The sequence below is a fragment of the Tachypleus tridentatus genome, chromosome 13 (genome assembly GCF_004210375.1).
Source record: "Tachypleus tridentatus isolate NWPU-2018 chromosome 13, ASM421037v1, whole genome shotgun sequence".
Lineage (NCBI taxonomy): Eukaryota > Metazoa > Arthropoda > Merostomata > Xiphosura > Limulidae > Tachypleus > Tachypleus tridentatus.
Genome location: NC_134837.1, coordinates 191,275,358 through 191,298,776, shown reverse-complemented (window position 1 = coordinate 191,298,776; position 23,419 = coordinate 191,275,358). Strand labels below are relative to the sequence as shown.

General features: G+C 34.4%; 1 protein-coding gene across 3 annotated transcripts in view; it reads left to right on the top strand.

Moving 5' to 3' along the window:
• The window catches only part of LOC143237314 (transcription factor AP-2-epsilon-like), a 170,455-nt gene that overhangs the window by 119,890 nt on the left and 27,146 nt on the right, over nt 1-23,419 (top strand). For 2 of the 3 annotated variants that reach the window (XM_076476424.1, XM_076476425.1), the window contains exon 2: nt 17,569-18,078. In XM_076476424.1, coding sequence (XP_076332539.1) covers nt 17,569-18,078 — 510 coding nt within the window. Of the gene's footprint in view, nt 1-6,072; nt 6,863-17,568; nt 18,079-23,419 lie in introns of those variants that run through there. The other variant, XM_076476423.1, reaches the window with a different exon arrangement.

The window sequence follows — 23,419 nt, the reverse complement described above, 5'->3', positions numbered from 1 at the left end:
TGCTACCCAATAGCGAAATGTCATTGTCATCACGTGACGACTGGCTTTTATTTTAACTTTAGCTTTTGTATTTGCAAGGTATTTCACATAATGAACCCGCGTGTTCTGTTGAGAGTTAGTTAATTAAATAATTAATAAAGATAAAGAAAATGGTCTAAATATTGTATTATTTTTACTGAATAATAAACAAGGAACCGTCCAATTAGAAACTCTTACAGACAGTTTATATTTGAAAACTTGAAATGCTATGGCAGGAAACAATAAAGAAAAAAGATCTATGTTCTAACATAGATAATTCATGCAAGCCATATAGATCATATTTCTAGACTTGAATATATAATACAACTATATATGCAAAATGAGTTACATTATTAAGATATAAAAAAGCGTTTTTTCTTGTTGGTGGCCCGGCATGGACACATGGTTAAGACACTCGATTCTTAACCCGAAGATCGAGGGTTTGAGTCTCTGTCCCATCAAACATGTTAACTCTTTCAGCTGTGGGGGCATTATTAGTTGGTAAAATAGTAGTACTCCAGTAGTTGGTGGTGGGCGGTGACGACTAGCTGCCTTCCCTATAGTCTTGCACTGCTAAATTAGGGACGGCTAACTCAGATAGCCCTCGTGTAGCTTTGCGCGAAATTCAAAACAAGTAAAGGTTTGCTTTAGGCCAGAAGCCTTAGATCGATCACAATTTGGACAAAAGAAAATATTATCAGTGAAACATTAACGCACCTTGTTTTGTATCTCATAAAGCGCTCTTCAATTTATGCTGAGGTTTTGGATGTGGCATTCAAGTAATTATGACTGTTATCCTAATTATGTTATTCTGTGTTGTTAAAGGGAGGTGATTATAACTGATGACGTTGCTATAAATTTTAACAAAAGGTTTATTTTATGAAAAACAACAGATAGCCATCATGTAGTTTAGCACGAACTCATATAAACAAACGTGTTACTGATTTTGCCCTTGAGTCAATGAAGGCTTCTGGCAATTTTTCAGAACATACGAAGTATCTGTGTAAAAACTGTGAAACTTCAAGTAGACCGAGTGTGATATAATAATAATAATAATAAATACTTAGTGAAAGGCGAGTAATTTATTGCTTCTTTAATTGATGTTTTATTGAAACATCGTACATAAATACGTCATAAATATAATTTTAAGTTTCATCATGTCTTATTACCTTAACAACGCTTGTCGTCTCGTCTCTTGGTGACAAAGTTTGATTAACAATTTATTTTCGCTCTCAGTGATGTCGAGAAAACTCACTTGTAGAGAAAAATATATATGTAAAAACAGCTCGTTTGGGTTGAGCTTTCTTTTTTTATGTACAGGAGCGATAAACGTTTCGACCTTCTTCGGTCATCGTCAGGTTCACAAAGAAAGAAAGAGTTAACTGACCGGAAGCTGACCACATGTTTGAAAGGGGTTGTGTAACTATATAATAAATAATAACAAAATAAATAATATAAAATTATATATTCAAATATCTAAGCACGTCCTCTACATTTCGACACTCAGTTACACAACTACTTTCAAACATGTGGTCAGCTTCCGGTCAGTTACCTCTTTTTTTCTTTGTGAACCTGACGATGACCAAAGAAGGTCGAGACATTGTTCGCTCCTCTACGTAAAAAATTATTTTCTCAACCCAAACGCGCTGTTTTTACATATATATTATTTTCGTTCTGTTTAAACTCGACTCGCAATCCGAGGATTGCGGATACGAATCTCCGTTAAACCAAACATGCTCGCCCTTTCAGCCATGGGGTCGTTATAATGTTACAATCAATCTCACTATTCGTTGGTAGAAGAGTTAAACCAAAAATATTTTAATATAAAATCCAGTAAGAGAAGTGTCACATCTTATTATCCGTGATGACGAGAAAACCCACATCGTCAGGTTTCTTTGTGAACCTGATCGTGACCGAAGAAGGTCGAAACGTTGTTCGCTCCTCTATTGGTGCTTTCTCTAACCATACCAGCCGTTTTTAAATATATAAATGTCAGAGCTGTTTTAAAAGTTATTGTGTGAATCTAATAACACAATTCAGACCTAAAAATGTATCTCAGAATGACTGGTATGAGTGTCAACACTTACTAATATAGCACTGAACAACGTTTCGACCTACATAGGTCATCTTCAGACTTAAATTATTGTGATCCGAAGTACTGTTTTCTCTTAGAAGTCGAATGTTGCGAACATATTTGTCATCAAAACAGCAAACGCACGAATACGTTACGTAGATTCAGGCTTTACACGTGCAGTAATTTATATTTTTCTCAATAAGGGCCGAGTGTGGCTCAGTATTTATTATGTGCCCAGAATGTAAATCTAAGACCAATTGCCACAAGAAGGCGCGATGCACATTTTGGAGCCATGGCTGTGCCATAAGAGTGACGGTCAAATTTCACTATAAATCAGGCATGCTGGTGCTTTAACTAACCACTCTCTCTTTTCTACAATTTCTAAGTTAGGGGCGACTATATGTGTACAACCGTTGTGAAGGTTTACGCGAAATTCTGAAGCTATTTCGTTTCTGGTTGCTCAGCATGGCTTGACTCAAAGTTATTTTCAACACAATCTATTTTTAAAAAACCTGGTTTTTGCCTTTTTTTAATACAGCTATGTATGTAGGAATCTAACTTTCTGGCTTCTCCATTGCCCCCCGCTAGTACAGCCGTAAGTCTATGGATTTACAACGCTAAAATCAGGGGTTCGATTCCCCTCGGTGGGCTCTGCAGATGGCCCGATGTGGCTTTGCTATAAAAACACAAGCTTCTTCAATGTAAAATTTATAGCCTGATTTCACGTGGAAAATTTTGCTAAACATTACTGATGATAATGAATCTGGAAATATTTACAAGAAAACAAGTATCAACATTATTTGTTTTTGACATTCTCATTGGGCTCACTCAGTTTATGAAATGTTCTCTGTTTTATGTTTATCCATACTTGAAAGTGTCTCATGATATTTCAGTCTTAATATCTACGGCAGTGTTATTGTTGTGAGTACTCACTCCCAACCTCAAAGGTTGTTTTTAACCATTTTTGTTTTGTGCACCTTTCACAGAATTACCACAACCCAGTTAAAAATTGTGTTTCTAAATAAATTTTTATAGCCTACTCAAAACCCAAATAATGTATCAAAACATGTTCAAACGTGCTTACTTGCACGTTCGTTCTCGTTAAAAAAATATAACATCCATATATTTATTAGATTAAAATGAATTGAAATTTTCCGAGATTTGTCTTTTAAAAATTGTTTTGATGTTACAATATTTCATGAAAATTATAATTTCGCAGTAGAAAAAAAAATCTTTGTTAAATTTTAACAATATAGACGAATTCACGACAGTCCATATTCCGAAGGTCGCGGGTTCGAATCCCCGTTACACCAAACCAGATTCGGAAATTACGCTTTAGTGCGAAACAATGCCCATGCTTCAAATGAATACGGTACACATTTTATTCTCAAAAATGTTAATAATTGGTGTTAATTTATAACTATTAATGTATATTTGTGTGAAGGCATTAGGTAGCAAACAAATGTATCTGTTCATTAAGTAGAAATATTACTATAAATATTGAAAACATTGAATTATATAAACTCTATGATAATTTTCCTTGAGGTCTCTCTTTTTCTACCTGCCTACCCTACGAGTTTTTGGAGGACCTGCTAAATGTCAAAAGATATCATTTCTTCCGGGGGGGGTGGGGTTAGAGAAGGTGTTCAAATTTTTTACCACCCCGGTCTCGTTATTTTTTGTCTGAGCCATAAGATATATTTGCTTGTCAAGGGTGGCAGCAGAGAATGTACCACGCGTTATGTATTATGTAAAAAAATCCAGGGTTAGAGAAGGTGTTCAAATTTTTTACCACCCCGGTCTCGTTATTTTTTTGTCTGAGCCATAAGATATATTTGCTTGTCAAGGGTGGCAGCAGAGAATGTACCACGCGTTATGTATTATGTAAAAAAATCCAGTTCTCAGTTTTGGCATAGCACTTGGTTTATGTGTATTTGTTATTACAGTTTCACAGATTATTGTTTTATACGACTGTTATTGGTTGTGTATGATATGGGTCTTCAAGCACTTGTTAAAACGTCAAAGTACTCCTAATAAACAACTAAGTTTCGACGTTTGTATTTGTTTAAATCAAAATTATAGTTTGCTTTTGAAAATAATTCTGCAAGTTTCAATGTCATCAAATTAAGTGGACTACGCAACCTGGAATCTCATCTCTTCCAAGCTTGAAGATACTAGGATTTATATAATGTTTATAAAAATGGCTTAGATATTTTTTTAGCACTAATGTTGCAGTTAAAACGATTTTGAAATTGGCAAAATGTCCTTACGCTAATTAATCTAGCTTTTTAATGTTCAGTAAACTTACTTTCAAGTACATTACTAGATGTTGGTAAGAATAATTTTTCGCTTTACTTGTTTACATTGTGTTCTGTATTTATACCGGTATCGATTTTAAATGAAACAATAATATTGAAATCTAGAAAATTAAACTCCACTTGTAGTTTTATTGTAAATTTGAGAAGGTAAATCTATCTGGAAAACAATTTTATTCTTTAGTTTAAAACTGCTTTCATGGATCAAAGTTGTTTGTGAAGAAAGGTCGTATTTTAGTTTCGTTTCTAAGCATTTTATATTTGAAAGGTTTTGTTTTATTTTAACGTTAACTGCGTTTTAAAGGAAATAAAATATTGGACATTTCTTTATGTTGAAAATGTCTATTTTATATTTTTTGCACAAATCTTTATATCAGTATACAATCTCTTACTAAGGAGTCCCCTAACTGGTAGGAAAGAGATTTGGTAATAATTGATAGCCTTCGTAATTTTGACAGCGTGTATTTAATGTAACATTTTCCTTCGTTAGGTTATTGCGGACTTCAAAAGTTTTAGATCCATTACGTTTATATCATCAGGGTTGCAGGAACAGATTGTAGAAAGTCATACTGATATGGAACAAAACAACAGGGTTGCAGGAACAGATTGTAGAAAGTCATTATACTGATATGGAACAAAACAACAGGGTTGCAGGAACAGATTGTAGAAAGTCATTATACTGATATGGAACAAAACAACAGGGTTGCAGGAACAGATTGTAAAAAGTCATTATACTGATATGGAACAAAAATCCTCTTTCGCAATGATTTGTATCGAAATACAAATCCCAAATATTATTTTAAAATACTTCAAATTTTAAATGTATTTTTTACAGGATGCTATGAAAGAATCTTAGGTTAACGTGATTTTAACAGCAACAGTTAAATGTAATAAATTGAATTATTTCTTCAGGCTTAGCATTTTACAGAATATACATTGATATTAAGAACTTGTTCAACAAGTGTTCTGTGAATAACTTGAACCTGCATCCACAATACCTCTTTATTTATCATCACGCAGGAAATATAATAATAATTTTTGAGTATACACACATAAACATGTATTTTGTTTGAAATATAATAATAGTTTTTGAGTATACACACATAAACATGTATTTTGTTTGAAATACAATAATAGTATTTGAGTATACACACATAAACATGTATTTTGTTTGAAATACAATAATAGTATTTGAGTATACACACATAAACATGTATTTTGTTTTGTTTGAGGAAACTTTTTTTCTCACCTTTTCAATATTGATTTCTTGTATCGGGAACATAAAAAACATAACTCAAATGTGTTTTTTTTTTAAATAATTTGAGATAACGTGACAAACGGCTTTATATTGTAAACGCAGGCTGTTCATTTACTCTAAATATTTTTATAGATATGTGGTGTGAAATCATCAAAGTTTGAAAATGAATAATGAAGACCCACTTTTTGCAATTATCAGGGTTAATTCAGGTAATAGGGAACAATCCCTCCCCCCCCCCCAAAGAAAGAAACTGGAGGTAAGATGGTGTTAGCTAATGGCGAGAGTTGCAGGTTGAAACCAACAAAAACGGTTTACTAGGGGTGGTGGAGAGAGCATAAGACAGAAGGCTAAAGATCCGACATTTGTGGTGGACATGCATATTATCGAACAGGTTCGTGAAATGATGGATGCAAGTGGGCAGGTTTGTAAAGGCACACACCAGTCAAACAGTCGCAGAGGCGGCATTCTCAGCAAAGCTGAGGCCTTTAGTATAAAACGACGAACGGTGTTTTCTTAAGTTTAGCGATGCGTGAGTTTCCTACCTATTATCGGCCAAGCGTGCCTGCAGGCGTTTGTGCATTTCAATCTCGTCGGCAAATCGTCCAGCCCTCGACCCGTCGAATGCTATTCCCCATTTTTGCTGTCCTTCTCTCTCTCTTCTTCCCGAAGTTTCTACCCCTATGTGCTCTCCCCTCCCTTACCTGAGATCACGTGCAAGAATTCCTTCGGTTCTCTCTCCAACCTGTCCTGTATAAAGCAGCTGTACAGATAGCACACGCGTCGGGCCAAATAGTCTCGCCGGCAGCGACAGGCTGGTGGAAAGGCACAGGTACAAGAATTACAACTACTAGCCCAGAGGGAAGAAGGACCAGTGCCCGCTCGCGGAAGACACTGTTGTTGTGTTTGTGGTATCGAATGGTTTACTAATTTTTTTGCTCCTGTTAAGTTGATTTAAATTTTCGTTTTTTCGCCCACGCATTCGTGCGTATCAGCGTTTTATCGTTTTATAATTACCGTTATCAACACTTTGAGATATCGAGTATGGCGCAAATTAGTCCAATCGCACCTGTGGGCAGCCCCAGAGGGCAAAAACGGAAAGATCCTGAAGACACTGACGAAATGGCGGACCAACTTTCTCCTGGCGAGAACTCCAAGAATGACCTTCCTTCAGCGTTTGTTCTTATTGATTCACCAGAGGTAGTTATTTTACACATTTTCTCAATTCATATTTTAAATCTGATTTATTTCTCTGATTTCTTGAAAAATGTCGCCGTGTTTACTATAGCATATTATCTCTGATTTTCACTGAAGTGAAAACATAAGAGTTTATTTAAAGGCTCCTGGTATGTATAGAACAGTAAGACGCGTTTTTGAAGTGGTTTATTGATAATTATTAAAGTTACCAGTAAGTGCTTCGTCATATAAGTAATTGTTAATTACTCTTAAGTTAATCGTAATTTTTCTTTTTATGAACACACTCGACTTTAACTATTTGTAATGCTATTGCCAAACTGAGATGACATAGTTCCTAAAACTATGAAATTGTTTAAGACAGTTTACGAAACAATCGTTGTCGTTTTCGTTCGCTTGAATTTGGCGGCACGACCGTTTTCAAGCCTTACCTGTTGTCTCTTTGTACTTGACGAGAGTTTGTTATATGCGTTACAGCACGTATATATATCCCCGTCTTATTGGTGGGATGCTAGGCAGACAGATTCTTTGTCCTCATCGACAGCGTTAAGCACGTTTACAGAGAATTATAAGTATGTAACTGCATTAAGGTGATTGTTGAAACATTCATGTTTTTCCTTTCAGGCCTAAGCGTTATGTAATTCATAGATATGAGTCTTGGAATCCTGTATAAAAGTTAGGGAGGAAGATACCAATATAACCAAGAAAAGTGTTGTTTATAATCAGTTGAAAACGATATATTTTTTACCCTGGAAATAAGCGTGTGTCCAGTCTGCAAACGTGTCCAACATTCACTATCAACTGAACTATTTAAAATTATAATGATGCTATGGGAATTGATATATTTTGACTTAATATTTTACGTGTGATTTAGTTTACAATATTTTTAGATATATTGTTTACGCTTTTGATTTCTTAGATATTACTTATGTCCATCTTAACAATAAATAGAAAATGTATTTATTAACATGATATTTCACTGGTGCCAAAGTGGCGCTTATTACTTTGGAAATTATTTAATGTGCAGGAGTTAATTTTTGTAATTGAAATTAAAAGGTTTTTCTGTGTCAGCGATTTACAGTAAAGTATGCTGGATACGCTAATGTGACAGTTGTGTTAAATATTCAAACAACTTTGTATATTTCTGATGGCTATTTGGTAGCCATTTTGAAATATTTTGTTCATATTATTTTTGATTAAATACAAGTTGGATGCGTTAATATTCTTCAAAGCATAGAGAGTTGTGGTAGATGTAACCTAACAAAATCGAACATTTGGCCACTAAAGTGCTCTTTCTAAATGTTTGATTGTTTGTTTTTTGAATTTCACACAAAGCTACTAGAGGGCTATCTTGCGCTAGTCGTCCCTAATTTAGCAGCGTAAAATTAAAGGAAAGGCAGCTAGGCTAGATATCACCACCCACCGCCAACTGTTAGGCTACTTTTTTACCAACGAATAGTGGGATTGACCGTGACTTATCACACCCACCACAGCTGAAAGGGCGAATATGTTTGGTGCGACGGGGATTTGAACCCACGTCCCTCAAATTACGAGTCGAAAGCTTCAACCCATGTCTTTCTAAAGGTACTTTTAAAACTAAGAACCATCTATGGCAATATTAATACTGTGAGTACTGAACCACCCATTAAAGATTATAATTAGTCCTTTCTGTTTATGAATTTGTTATTAACAGAACCACTTTATAACACTCCTCCATATTGTTTAAATATAATCATTCTTGTGTTTACTCTTATTAAAAAAACATTGGTTTTATAAAAATCCTAGAAACTTACACCGTAAGCTATGCGAAGGTTTAAAAACAAAACATGTTTAAACATGTTTATTTTCTTTAAATTATAAAAATGCGACATTTTTATTAGCATAAAGCATCATAAACAATATTCTCATAATTGGCTGTTAAAAATTACTTTACAAATTTGCTACAGAATTCTACAAAAACTTTGAGATAAAATTTTTGCAATAGAAAAAGTATTTTTCATAAATTTTTGACAACATATTAACACGTATCCATAAGAGTCGACCTCAGTAAACCTTACACGTGTACATATAATTTTTCTTTGGTTATTTTTACTTTGCTTTTTCTGTATATTTATACGTAATATATAGACATACATCTCCTTTCAAATTATTTTATTCCTGCTAGTAGAACGTCTCAAAATTAAATAAAATACATCAAGAGTTATGGTACTACAAACGACAGTTTAAAACTAATGACTATCCAAGTCGTTTGTTTTTTTTAATTATGCACAATGATTTGTGAACAACATTTTCAACATTTGCATTTTGGGGGACATAAATTTTTATCGGATCGAATGACCTTACTCTGGATAGAGCTACATAGAACTCCAGCTGACCGTGAGCAAAAATTATCTCAGTGAGATTGAATTCCGACGGATAGACATCCATTTGCGGACATATTTAAGTTGAACATACAGTTTTACATAGAAGTTATCCACAATAGTTTATTTGTTGGTTGATTCTTACCCCGCTCAGTTCAATTTTTCCATAAATTTTACAATATTACAGTAAAAATAGCGAGATTAGCGACAAAGAGAATTTGAAGACACGAGACTATTATTTGAGATCAACATTTTTCATTTTTAATAGAAAAACAAGTCTTAGCGAAATTTACCTGTCGATAAGTACCCAGTATTTAAAAACAGATGTACCCTGAAACAAAGTTCTTGAATAGTTGACGAAATAATGTGTTAATGATTTATTGACCAAAAGAATGAGTTTAACTACTGTTTTTCTTCTTTTTATATGTTTAACACATAATGTAAGAAATAAATTTCGTTCAGAGGTAAAACTATGTCTCTGCTGGCCATTCGCTGCAGCCATACTCCAATCTACTAACTTCTGAGCTAAGAGTAAACTAGGTTATTACTATGTTGTTCTGTTACAAAGCTTGACATTTCTATTAGCATGAAAGGTGATTCTTGGTTAAAGTCATTATTCACTAGAAAAAAATTGTAGAGATGGAGTCTCTTAGAATTAGTCCTACCGAAACTTGTCAGTCGCCAAAATTGATATGATCATGGCTTTGGAATTAGCCCTAACGAAACTTGTTTAACGTTAAACTGTTGTACTCGTGGCTCCAATGTTAGTCCTAACGAAACTTGTTAGTCGCTAAATTTCTGTATTCGTAACTCCATAGTTAGTCTTACTGAAACATGTCAACATTAAAACTGAGGTGTTCATGGTTTCGGAATTAGACCTATTTATATTTAAGTTTTCTGATACTAAGAGATCGTTGTTAGATAGAATGTTTTGAACCCATACCTGAAGAGCGTGAAATAATTCGTTAATTTCACTGTTTGTATTTGTAGTGGCAAAACAGATTCTGCGAATTCTGCGGTGAAGAATAATGAAGTAAAGAATACATATTAGCATAAGTAGTGTTTTACAATAACAAATTCACGAACTGCGTGTGAAATAGAAAAATATAGCTTCATCATAACAATGGAACACAAAATATTTTCGCTCAAGTGACCTGAAAAACAGGGTAAAATTGAAGTCATACCATAAAATTTCTTAAAAAGAAGAGAAGGCACTTAATATATCATTTGTATAGAATGAGTAACACGTTATTAAAGAACGAATAATATGGAGTGAGAAGCGTATTAACAAATGTATAATGTACAATTAATATATCATTTGTATAGAACGAGTAACACACGAATAATATGGAGTGAGAAGCGTATTAACAAATGTATAATGTACAATTAATATATCATTTGTATAGAACGAGTAACACGTTATTAAAGAACGAATAATATGGAGTGAGAAGCGTATTAACAAATGTACAATGTACAATTAATATATCATTTGTATAGAACGAGTAACACGTTATTAAAGAACGAATAATATGGAGTGAGAAGCGTATTAACAAATGTACAATGTACAATTAATATATCATTTGTATAGAATGAGTAACACGTTATTAAAGAACGAATAATATGGAGTGAGAAGCGTATTAACAAATGTATAATGTACAATTAATATATCATTTGTATAGAATGAGTAACACGTTATTAAAGAACGAATAATATGGAGTGAGAAGCGTATTAACAAATGTACAATGTACAATTAATATATCATTTGTATAGAACGAGTAACACGTTATTAAAGAACGAATAATATGGAGTGAGAAGCGTTTTAACAAATGTACAATGTACAATTAATATATCATTTGTATAGAACGAGTAACATTATTAAAGAACGAATAATATGGAGTGAGAAGCGTATTAACAAATGTACAATGTACAATTAATATATCATTTGTATAGAACGAGTAACACATTATTAAAGAACGAATAATATGGAGTGAGAAGCGTATTAACAAATGTACAATGTACAATTAATATATCATTTGTATAGAACGAGTAACACATTATTAAAGAACGAATACTATGGAGTGAGAAGCGTATTAACAAATGTACAATGTACAATTAATATATCATTTGTATAGAACGAGTAACACATTATTAAAGAACGAATAATATGGAGTGAGAAGCGTATTAACAAATGTACAATGTACAATTAATATATCATTTGTATAGAACGAGTAACACATTATTAAAGAACGAATAATATGGAGTGAGAAGCGTATTAACAAATGTACAATGTACAATTAATATATCATTTGTATAGAACGAGTAACACATTATTAAAGAACGAATAATATGGAGTGAGAAGCGTATTAACAAATGTACAATGTACAATTAATATATCATTTGTATAGAACGAGTAACACATTATTAAAGAACGAATAATATGGAGTGAGAAGCGTATTAACAAATGTACAATGTACAATTAATATATCATTTGTATAGAACGAGTAACACATTATTAAAGAACGAATATGGAGTGAGAAGCGTATTAACAAATGTACAATGTACAATTAATATATCATTTGTATAGAACGAGTAACACATTATTAAAGAACGAATAATAAGTGAGAAGCGTATTAACAAATGTACAATTAATATATCATTTGTATAGAACGAGTAACAAATTATTAAAGAACGAATAATATGGAGTGAGAAGCGTATTAACAAATGTATAATGTACAATTAATATATCATTTGTATAGAACGAGTAACACATTATTAAAGAACGAATAATATGGAGTGAGAAGCATATTAACAAATGTACAATGTACAATTAATATATCATTTGTATAGAACGAGTAACACATTATTAAAGAACGAATAATATGGAGTGAAAAGCGTATTAACAAATGTATAATGATAGATTAGTAAAAATCAAGTCGGTTATACCAGATACTAAGTAATCTATATAAGAGCGAGTGGCTTGTATAGATTATTAACCCTTAACTGCGGTTGACGTCATGTGATACAAGCATTTTGCGTGCAGCATTTCGAATGGTCTGCCGCAAAAATTCGCAACTTTGCGCTTGGATGCTAGACAGACTTTCACAATCTACACACGAAGGGTTAAAGACTGAATAGCTTGCATAGATTAGTAGTTATCTTAGTAGATTTTATACATCAGAGAAAAACGATTAATCGATATAGATTATTAAAAAGCGAGTAGCGAAGGTTTGCGAGTTTAAATTTTATAAAAGATGTTTTGATTTTAATAACGGATTTCAGCAACGCAGTTTTCTAAAATAATATTAATTTTTCTTCTATTACATAAGGATATTGTTTATAAATTTCGAAAAAAACATCTCTTAGATGAAATTATTTCGTTTACCACAATGAACATTTTTTTATTATTATGTTTGAGTTGTAGAACGACCGAAAAGACTTACGTCGCGATACGTCTAGAGAAATCTATAGCCAGTGGTTGTCAACATTATAGGCATAACAAAATGTCAACCGATGGCAAAATTATTCATTTATGTAAAAGTATATATGACGTTTTGTGAAAAATGTTTACATGATTAGAGAAAAGTAGATATCGTTTGTGGTTTCATTGTACAGGAATTACTGTAGAACATGTAAACATTTCGAGACAATAAAACCGCCGCAGGTCTGTATTACTAAGAAACGAATAACGTATATAGGTTTTTAATGAATGAATAGCGGGCGTAAGATAAAGAACAGTTAGCGCAAAATATGACAGTAAATGGAATTATAAAGAGCGAGTAACGTGTGTTATAGTTTTCAGAAAACCTTGAAAATCTTTAGAAATCGTAAACATTCGGGTGTAAGAAAATTGAGGGAAGTAATATTTTTATTTTTTTATGTTAGCGGTAAGTCTACTAACTTGTAACGTTAAGACTCCGAGTTTGATTCCACACGGCGGACGTTTTGCAGGTCGTTTCTTAATAAGTCTAGTTTTGCACTAAAGCAAGCACAAGTTTTAAATTGAGAATTAAATGATATGAGAATAATTGTTTACTCCAATCAATAATTTAGTATTAAAACACTCGAGGACTACCTCAGCTTGTTAGTCGTCTATAATCTAGAAATGACAGGTAATTTAGCTAGGGAACATCACCCTTCCTCTACACGGGTTCGAATCCCCGTCACACCAAACATGCTCGCTCTTTTAGCCGTGAGGAAGTTATAATGTTACGATCAATCCTACTGTTCGTCGGTAAAAGAATAGCCCAAGAGTTGGAGGTGGGCGGTGATGACTAGCTGCCTTCCCTCTAGTCTTATACTGCTAAATTAGGGACGGCTAGCTTAGACAGCCCTCGTGTAGCTTTGCGCGAAATTCAAACCAAACCAACCCACCCCACCGTCTACCCTTAGACTCCTCTAATTGAATAATGAGATTGACCATCACATTATAATTCCTTTACAACTGAAAGGGTGGACATGTTTGATGATGGAGTTGAACCTTTAATCTTCTGGTTAAAGTAAGCTAAATACATGTGTCAAAACTAGAAAATCAACATTGAAAACTAAATTACAATCGCATTAAGTTCATCCAGAAGGCTGTTGTTTGTTATTAAGCACGAAGCTACACAAAGGGCTATCTGTGCTCTGCCCACCACGGGTATCGAAACCTCGTTTCTAGCGGTATTCATGCAGATCTGCATATATTACTTGAAGTATTTTATTTATGTGTTCTTTGGAAAGCTTTTCGTTGGATCAACAGTAAACTCGAAGATTTGTAACACTAAAATGCTGGGTTCGATCCCTGTGCGGACACAACACAGATAATCTACTGTGTATTCGTTCGTGGAGGTTGATAATGTAAGTATAATCTCAACTACTGTGCCTTCTCCCAACCTGCCATGAGTTCTGGTATTAGATGAAAGTTCTCATCAGCATTGTAAGAAATAGATTTTTATAGATTTTTCGTTCCTTCACTTTTAAGTTATTAGAAGAATAATGGTTTACACTCTGTATATTACGTAAAAACAGATTTCTGGAGAGAAATAGCATGATGGTCTTCTAACTGATAGGCTGAAATCGTTGATATGTGTCGAATATTTCCTGTTTTGATACGTATATATTTCTTTTCTTCCCCAAATTTTGAATGTTCATTTTCTTTATAACGCAATCACGTTCTTATTTTCCCTAAAATTAGTTCGTTTATTCCTTTAGGTACTTACGTCGGTGAAGGAAAAAAGCGCAAAAAAAAGCATTGTAAATGATCTTTCTCTAAGTTTAGGTTTCACAATCAAGTTCCATCTATAGAAGTGCGGTTTGTTTCGTAATGAAATCTAAGTTTTGTGAGTAATATTTACTGTTGCTGTTTTTATTACACAAAGTAGTTTGTTGTATTTTTTTTATTTCGTGCAAAGCTACACCAGGGCTATCTGCGCTAGCCGTCCCTAATTTAGTGGTGTAAGACTAGAGGGAAGGCAGCTAGTGATCATCACCCACCTTCAACTCTTGGGCTACTCTTTTACCAACGAATAGTGGGATTGACTGTCATATTACAACGCCCCCACGGCTGAAAGGGCAAGAATATTTGGTGCACGAAGTAGTTCAACATCTCCTTTATATTAATTAGAGGTAAATCGCAATTTAAGGAGTTGCGATGTTAAAAAGGTTATGTTGATTTCGTCCAAATTTTCGTTTACTTATTCAGGTGCTATCTGTTATTATTATCACTCCTTTGTACTAATTTCGTCCAAACCTTCGTTTGGTTATTCAGGTACTTTCGTACTAAGTCAATCCGCTGATTTTTAAGTCGCCCTCACGCACAGTTGCTCTTTGAGTTTGGTGTTTTTACGTACACATAACAAAGCATGCTTGTGTTGTTTCAGAACTAATTTTATTTCAATTTCAAAACATCATTTGAGCGGATGCCATTTTGAATACGTTGTTAATAAAATATATGGCAGGAGGAGGAAAGAAAATGAAAATTGTTTATTTGAGGTGTTCGTGAAGGACTATTTCTACATCATCAATCAGAAATATCTGGTGTACTTTAAATTAGCGAAGAGTGCTCATTCGAAAGATCCCTCTCCCAGTAGCACAGCTATTATTCTTCATAGTTATAACGCTAGAAATCGGGTTTCGGCACTCGTGGTGGGCAGGGTACAGATATCCCATTCTGAAGCTTTGTGCTTAACTTAAACACAATCACACAAAACCTTTTTTTCAAATAAAAATGAAAGTTCTGTCAACGTAACTTGGTTAGGTGGGTTAAGGCGTTCGACTTGTAATATGAGGGTCGAGGGTTCGAATCCCCGTCGTACCAAACATGCTCGCCCTTTCAGCCGTGGGGGCGTTATAATGTGACGGTCAATCCCACTATTCGTTGGTAAAAGAGTAGCCCAAGAGTTGGAGGTAAGTGGTGATCACTAGCTGCCTTCCCTCTAGTCTCGCATTGCTGAGATAGGGACGACTAGCGCAGATAGCTTTCGTGTAGCTTTGCGCGAAATTCAAAAAACAAACAAACAATCATCGTAAATTGTTTGGATACAGCAAGAAAAAATGCATTTTGTACTATATTTTCATCCCAAGGTGATCTAAGAAGTTTTCGACTTACATTGCTAAGATCCAAGACTCGATTCTCCGCGTTGAACAGAGAACAGATAGCCTATCGCTGAAAAACAACCAGTCATATTTCCACATGCTATTTTCCAACGAATAATTAAGTACAAGTGCTTATTTGTTATCAAATTTTCAAAATAGAAGGCGAATTTTATTTTCAAACATCATTCAACTTTATTAGTGTCTATTTGTCTTTAATTTTTTTGTGCATCAAGCTTACACCATTAGTCAGTGTCTGAATGATCAGTTTGTATATAAAACGATAGGACTTCGTTCTGTCTCGTTTCTGATTTGTCATCTGTTGTCAATGCTGTGCAATTTATTTGACGCTGTTAGACCGCACAACGAGATTTGGCCACCACTCTTATAAAGACCGTCCCCAGTGCATTTTTTTCTTTATGGCCAGAAAATGGACGCGAACCATGAAATTTCAGATCGATAGTCTAGCATACTAGCCACTAGAGTGATATTTCACTGACCGCTAAACACGAGTTGGTTAAATCGACTGGTTCCATTGACCACTAAACAAACAAACAAAAATAGAAACCTCGGTTATTTATTTCAGCTGAGGTGATTTAACTATCCGGTAGAAGTTTTAAGTGTAAAGTATTAAAGTTTTTTATAGCTGTTTGTGGAATGTTTTTGTTTGTTTGTAGCGAGATGTTTTAGCAAGGATGTAAAGAAAATCATGACATTCCGTTCAGCAACCTTGGCTGTAGAAAGTCTTTCCTTATTATAGTTATTTTATCTGTTTCTCACTCCCTGTCATCAGAGGTAATTACAAAATTCAGAAAGACGGATTTTGAGCTTGGATTTAACCCCGTGATGTGCAAACATTGTGAGAACTATACAGGCTACTGTAACCGGTTTGTATGGTTAGGTAATGCATCACCAGAACAGTCCAAGCTAATAAGGTGATGACAATGTCGATTTCCTACCATGAGGAAAACAAACACTTGCCCCTTAAAACTGTAGAAGATACGTTGTAGATAGGTGGTGTGTGTGTATACTAACTAGACTCTGTAATGTGTAAGTGACTGAGTAAAATAGCAGGTCGAAGAAGGTGTACAGTACATAATAACTGTGGGAAGGTTTGATATTTCCATACACACCTCCCAAAATGATACGTTCAACGTTGAAGATAAGAACCTGTTCCCTTATTTATGTATACATATCTTTACGTGTTGGGCAAGTTTTTTAATATTTCATATTCAAGTTTGTTTATATGCCAAACATGATCTCGGGTCACTTCAATAATTAACCTCGTGTGCGATGACCAGTATACCTCAGATGAAAAAAAATCACCAATTGGGTATTGCTGTTAATAAAGTGTCAATACGAACAGTATCTTTGTTCAGTGTTGTTTTGTGTTATCGTACAATTCTCAAACTTATGCCGTATTTTGAAATACGAGAATATGCATTTATTTCAGGTCTCACTTCTGACTTAAGGCTTCCATAGATTTTTTTTTTCGTTGTCGTTATAAAATGAATTACGTGACAAGGACTGATTAATTTTTGAACAGTTGCGAGTCACATAACACAGGTTATGTGTTAATAAAGTTAAATGGGCAATCGTTTCTTGCATTGTTAGGTAACCTTATTAGATGGACAAATGTCCGTTCTTGTTCATAAACTTCACACATTTAATATTTTGGATATTGATCGACCTCTACAGTTCTTTTGACGATTTTGTTTGTTGTTTCTTTCACTGTAAAACGTATGATAGAATGTAAATAATGCTTATTTTTCTGCTTCATAGGAACGCCGAGATCTTGTTGGTGGCCATGGCTCTTCATTAGGTCCTATAACTAGTATCGGAACTGGAGTCTCCACAGCTAATTTCACTTCTACTCCTCGCCTGACCCACACTCCGAATTCTCCAGAATTTCAGCCTCCTTATTTCCCTCCTCCCTATAACCTTCCGCAGCAGCAGCTGGAGTTCCACCATGTGACCACTGACCCATACAGCCATTTGAACAGCTTGACTGCTGTTGCCCAACATCAACAGCAGTACCACCAGCTTCATCCACCACAACGTACAGCCAGTGTCCTTGGTGGACGACGAGAAGATGAAGCTCTTATCCTCCAGGCCAACATGCATCCAAGCTTGTCCGTCACCTATGACCCTTCCCGTAGGAGTGACCCTTCATATGCTGCTGTACGGCGGCCGGATATCCTCATGCATAGTGGTCATCACGCATTGAGCGAACAAGACCTACTGAGTCTGCAGAATTCCGGAACCTTACCACCACTTCTCGATGACGGACAAGTGAGTGGTTTGTATGCGTTGCTAAGACAAAACTCAAGTTAATCCTTATTACCTTTCAATTATGTTCTTGTCAGTAAGTTAAATCAGTGGGTCACTGTTGTTGGAGTAAGTAAAAGAAAGTTTAGAGCTCTCTAGTTAGTTTCTGATGTGTTTAAACTCGGTAATTTCTGTGTTTACTATGTTAATGATGACTTAGTTAGAATGATTCTCCTGAAACGTTTCTTTTAAATTTAACTGTACTCATCTTTATATCCAAACAAATGACTAAAGGATTCCACTAAAATATGTACAACTTTCACTTGTTTATATGTGCTATAAGCCCATTTATTCTACTCGAATGACGAAGAATAAGGAAGGCGAGGAGAATATCATTTGTAGTGGTGGTGGTGGTGGTGGTGGGGAATACGTCTGAAGTGGACATAGCCAAGTAACCAAATGGAAGTAATCAGTGATGTCGAGAAAACCCACTTATAGAGAAAAATATATATGTAAAAACGGCTCGTTTGGGTTGAGAATTATTTATTTTTTTATTTTTATTTTTTTTACGTAAAACATTTTCTCAATCCATTTTCAATGGATGGAAGTGAGTAGATTTATAAATGAATGATGTCGAATATGACTAAACGCTATTGTGTATTAGAAAAACAAAAGCGATATAAATATACAAGCGACTAGAAAGTTCGTGATATGAAATTGTTTAAAACGCACATAGTTGCAAAAAAGTTCGTTATAAAGAGACCTTAAGGTCCTACCAAACTCATTGGCTGGCAATGGAAATTTTAAACTAAATGCAGATTGTCCGTTGCTATATCAAGGCCAAAACATTCTATTGAATGTACTCATTGGTCGAGATGTCTCTAAATCTAACGTATCTATATTTAATGGTTAACACCTGCTTCTCTAGTTGTCAGATTCAACAAACATCATGCATCGAGAGTTTTAAGCCTTAGCTGTATAGTATAATTATGCTAGTTGGTAATAAATAATACATCTTCAGAGAAAATGTTTTGTTTGTTTGTTTTGAATTTCGCGCAAAGTTACACGAGAACTATCTGTGCTAGCCGTCCCTAATTTAGCAGTGTAAGACTAGAGGAAAGGCAACTAGTAATCACCACCCACCGCCAACTCTTGGGCTACCATTTTACCACGAATAGTGGGATTGACTGTCACTTAATAACGCCCCCACGGCTTAAAGGGCGAGCATGTTTGGTGTGACGAGGATTCGAACCCGCGACCCTCGGATTACGAGTCCAGTGCCTTAACCACCTGGCCATGATGGACCTAAAATGTTTTGTACCTACTCATTATTACCGCGTGCCCAGGTCACTTTGAAATAGTTATTTTAATATGTGCCACTTGTTTATTCATATTCATTGTATAGATAATGTTCTATGTGTCATAAAACCATTTTTTTTCTAATTTATCTGCAGTAGCTTTATGTAAAGCGCTTTATTTCCTCATTCTTTACAGATGATGTCATAACGTGTAAAGCTCTTGTAAAAATAATTCCTATCAATTCGAAATGGTAACAAAACGTGACTTTGTTCCTACATTAACACGTGAGGGTATTCATTTAAAAAAAAAAAAATTCTTATCGTAGACACCGACAGTGAACAACAACAGCAACAAAAACCTGTGACAGCGACGACTTGGAAATCAACTATGAAATCCAATTCTATCGTCGGCTGTTGGCCCGATATGGCCAAGTGATTAGAGCGCTTGACTCGTAATCTGAGGGTCTCGTGTTCGAAGCCCCGTCACGACAAACATGCTCGCTCTTTCGGCTGTAGGGGGCATTATAGCACGGTCAATTCCATTATTCGTTGGTAAAAGAGTAGCCCAAGAGTTGGTGGTGGGTGGTAAGGACTAGCTGTCTTCCTTCTAGTCTTACACTGCTAAATTAGGGACGGCTAGTGCAGATAGACCTCGAGTAGCTTTGGGTGAAATTAAACAAACAAATCGTCGGCTATTTTAAATCCAAAATTAGAAAATCAACGCCGGTAGAGAAATATAAGCAGAAACAATAAAATGAAACGTTATATTCCTTTCTAAAATAATGTCCGCATGGATTTATTTTTGATTCAACACATCAACTTGTGTTGTACTATGTAAATAACCGTTAAAAATCAGCTGTCATTGTAGCATAACACGTAAAAATTACCGTAATTAATCAATATATTTGAATACTTAATTTTTTTATAGGTTTGATTGTTTAAGAGGTAAACTATCGTATTCATACACAATTATTCTTTCTGTTTCTGAAAAGAAGCAATTGACAATTTTATGACTTTGAAATTGATTTTTCGCTGGAAATTGAATTGAGATTGTTTGGTTGAAAAACAATAGACAAGCTTCTATAAAGAATACTAAATCATTGTCAACGTAACAGTATTCATTTCTATTTTATTTCTCAAATATCCAACAAACACTCCGCAATTTAAAAGGTCCGGTGTCAACGCTGTTTCAGAATAAGCTGCGTCCAGCCACTCAAGCGTATCGGGCCCATGCTTTTCAAATGTTTCCTTAATCGATGTAGTGTGAAGCAGTTTTGGGCTTATAAACTGTACAGCCTCTTGTCAACCTCACGCTAGTGTTGTGAACTATTGACAACAAACTAGCTGGTCGTGGAGTGCAAGTTCAACTTTTTTGTATTTTTTTTTAACCCTTAATGTCCCTCTCACTGAAATAAAACTCACGCGTACATACGTTTGCAGTTTAAGATTTAAACCTGAGATTAACCTTAGCCACGAAGATTTCTGTTAACATAAGCTAACATATTATTTTATTATTATTATCTCCGAGACTGAAAGCAATATAAAGAGTGATTATATAAATTTATACACACGACTTACGTCGACCATTAGACACAATTCTTTTCTTTGCATGACTGATTTCTATTGTTTCTCTCGCTTTTTCTCATTGGGATTATTGTAGTTGGTAATTAACACAGAACTCTTGTATTCGTTACCTACTGAATTCTTTTTCAAAACCCCATGTTTGTAATTAACAAATATTATTCTCTTTGATTCGTATAAATGCGTTAGTGTATTATTATTTTAGTTTGTTTTTTTCAAGTATTGTTGTCAAGGTTTTTTATTAATTCTTCCAATTAAATGGTGCAGTAAGACAGAATGTTTCAAGTTGCTAAATTAAAAACTTAAGGTTTTCACAGTATATTTTTCGCTAAATAACGTTTAAGAAAACTATCAACTTGGCACCTGGTGTCATGTTTAAGAGAAAGGGGTGTGTCAACTGTTGAAGTTCCTACTTCTCTTTCAGTGGAAATCACAGTATTCAGGAAATTTATTTTTCTAAAAAAACAAATACCTTTAATATGTATAATTCCAGGACTTCTAGAACATTTGTATCCGACGACGGGCATTTTGAAACGGACTGATCTGGTCCACAGGTAGTTTGTTTTCGCATTTGGGTAAATACATTGTTACTTAGAAGTAAGATGTTAATATAGGTATGATAAAGTTCTGATAACCGAAATATGGTACAAATGCTGTTTTGTAGAACCATATCGGAAAGGTCTCATTTATTTAGTCATTTGTTTGGAGAAAGTTAGTTTACGTAGTTCAATATTTCACTCTAATGTTTATGTGTTTTATTACCTTTAAGTTGCGTGCCTCTAATTTCAACAGCTATTTCAGATAAAGTAAGAAAAGTTACTGAAAACTCGTTAGGTCGTAACGTAGTGTTTAGAATAAAATCGTAGAATGTGTTAGTATTTGTATGTTTTGCCAATTTGTCACGATTTTCAAGACCAATTTTGTTTTACATTTATTGTCAGAAAAGGTTTATTTATCACACACGATAGAGTTTTAATGTTTGCTATTCACTATCTGTTTAAACGTACTGTCTAGAACTTGCGACGAGGTAGTACAGTATGTCTTCATTATGAACACGTGAGTATCTGTTGTTATTCGTCAGTTTCTTGGCAGTGCTATTACGTTCGATTTAAAAAAAAATAAAACCAGTGATAAAAGTATTCTGTTTTTATTGGTTGGCAGATCAGTCAGTTTTACTTAAGAAACAAGGATTTATTATTCTATTTAGGTTCAAGAAGTGTAATGAAATTTTAAACAATAGATGCGTGAAGTTAGATAAATAGTTTCCTGATGACGAGAAACCCATTTGAAATAAAAATGGATCTCAGAACGGCTGATATGGGCATTAACACTTTTATTGATAAGTAGGGAACAACATTTCGACCTTCAGGTTGGCTTGAAAATGACCTAGAAAGGTCGAAACGTTGTTCTCTGCTTTATTAACAAAAGTGTTAACACCCATATCAGCAGTTCTGAGATACATAAATAGTTTCTAACACCCTCAGTAAAGTATACAAGCGATTAGGTGGTTCCTTTCACTAGAACTGTTATCTATAAGATTTCAAGAGGATTTTTCGGGTTATTATCTCACATGTAATTAACTTATATATTTCACACTCGTTCAATGTAAACACGTAACACCGTTTAAAACTTGGGTTTGAAAGTTGCAAATAGAACATAAAATAGAGATTCGTTTCTCTATGGTTTGTGCAGTATCAAATCGTTTTCTAATTGCTGATAACTTGCACGATTGAAGATGTGTATTTTTGGAACGATGAATTATTAATAAATTAATAATAAATCTGCAATATACTTTTTTGTCTAAAAAGAAGTGTCCTAAAATATGATTGCCAAACATTTAGAATATTCAGTTCGGTGCTCGTTAATTGAATCTTCTAAGGATAAACTTGTTTTTTGTTTTTTGTTTTTTTTCTGCAAACGCCAAGCACTAAATAAGATTTCAGTTTTTACACTGCCATGGTAACCATTTCGTTATCTGTCGAGTGTATAATATTTGCCTGTTCATCTCGTGCTCAAGTTGAGGCCAGTAAACTTGATAAAACGGTGTGGGGCTAAGACCTCTAGTGACGGTCAATTTAGTAAAGATTACCGCTTAACTTCAGTTCACTGACCTTTCCAGGGTCACATGACGTGATTTTCGCTATCTCAGAAGTAGCTATTCCGACCTGTTGCCGAGAGCTGCCAGGGTCAAGGATGGATCTGTGATGCTATGTTATTTATAGATCTCCACGGCCGTTCACTTCAACATTTTTCAGGGGCGCTAAAAATGGTTGAGACAAGTGTAAGCTTTAAACTTCTGAAAACCAATTATTAAATCCTGAACAACGAATATACATACACATATATGTGATGTTTTATTTTTGAACCAAAACATCTACTGATCGGATTGTTCTTATCGTTTTCATATAAAGAAATCTACATATTTGCTTATACGTAAATTATTAAATCCGTCTCAAGTACACATGCTCGGATACTGCCTCAAATGT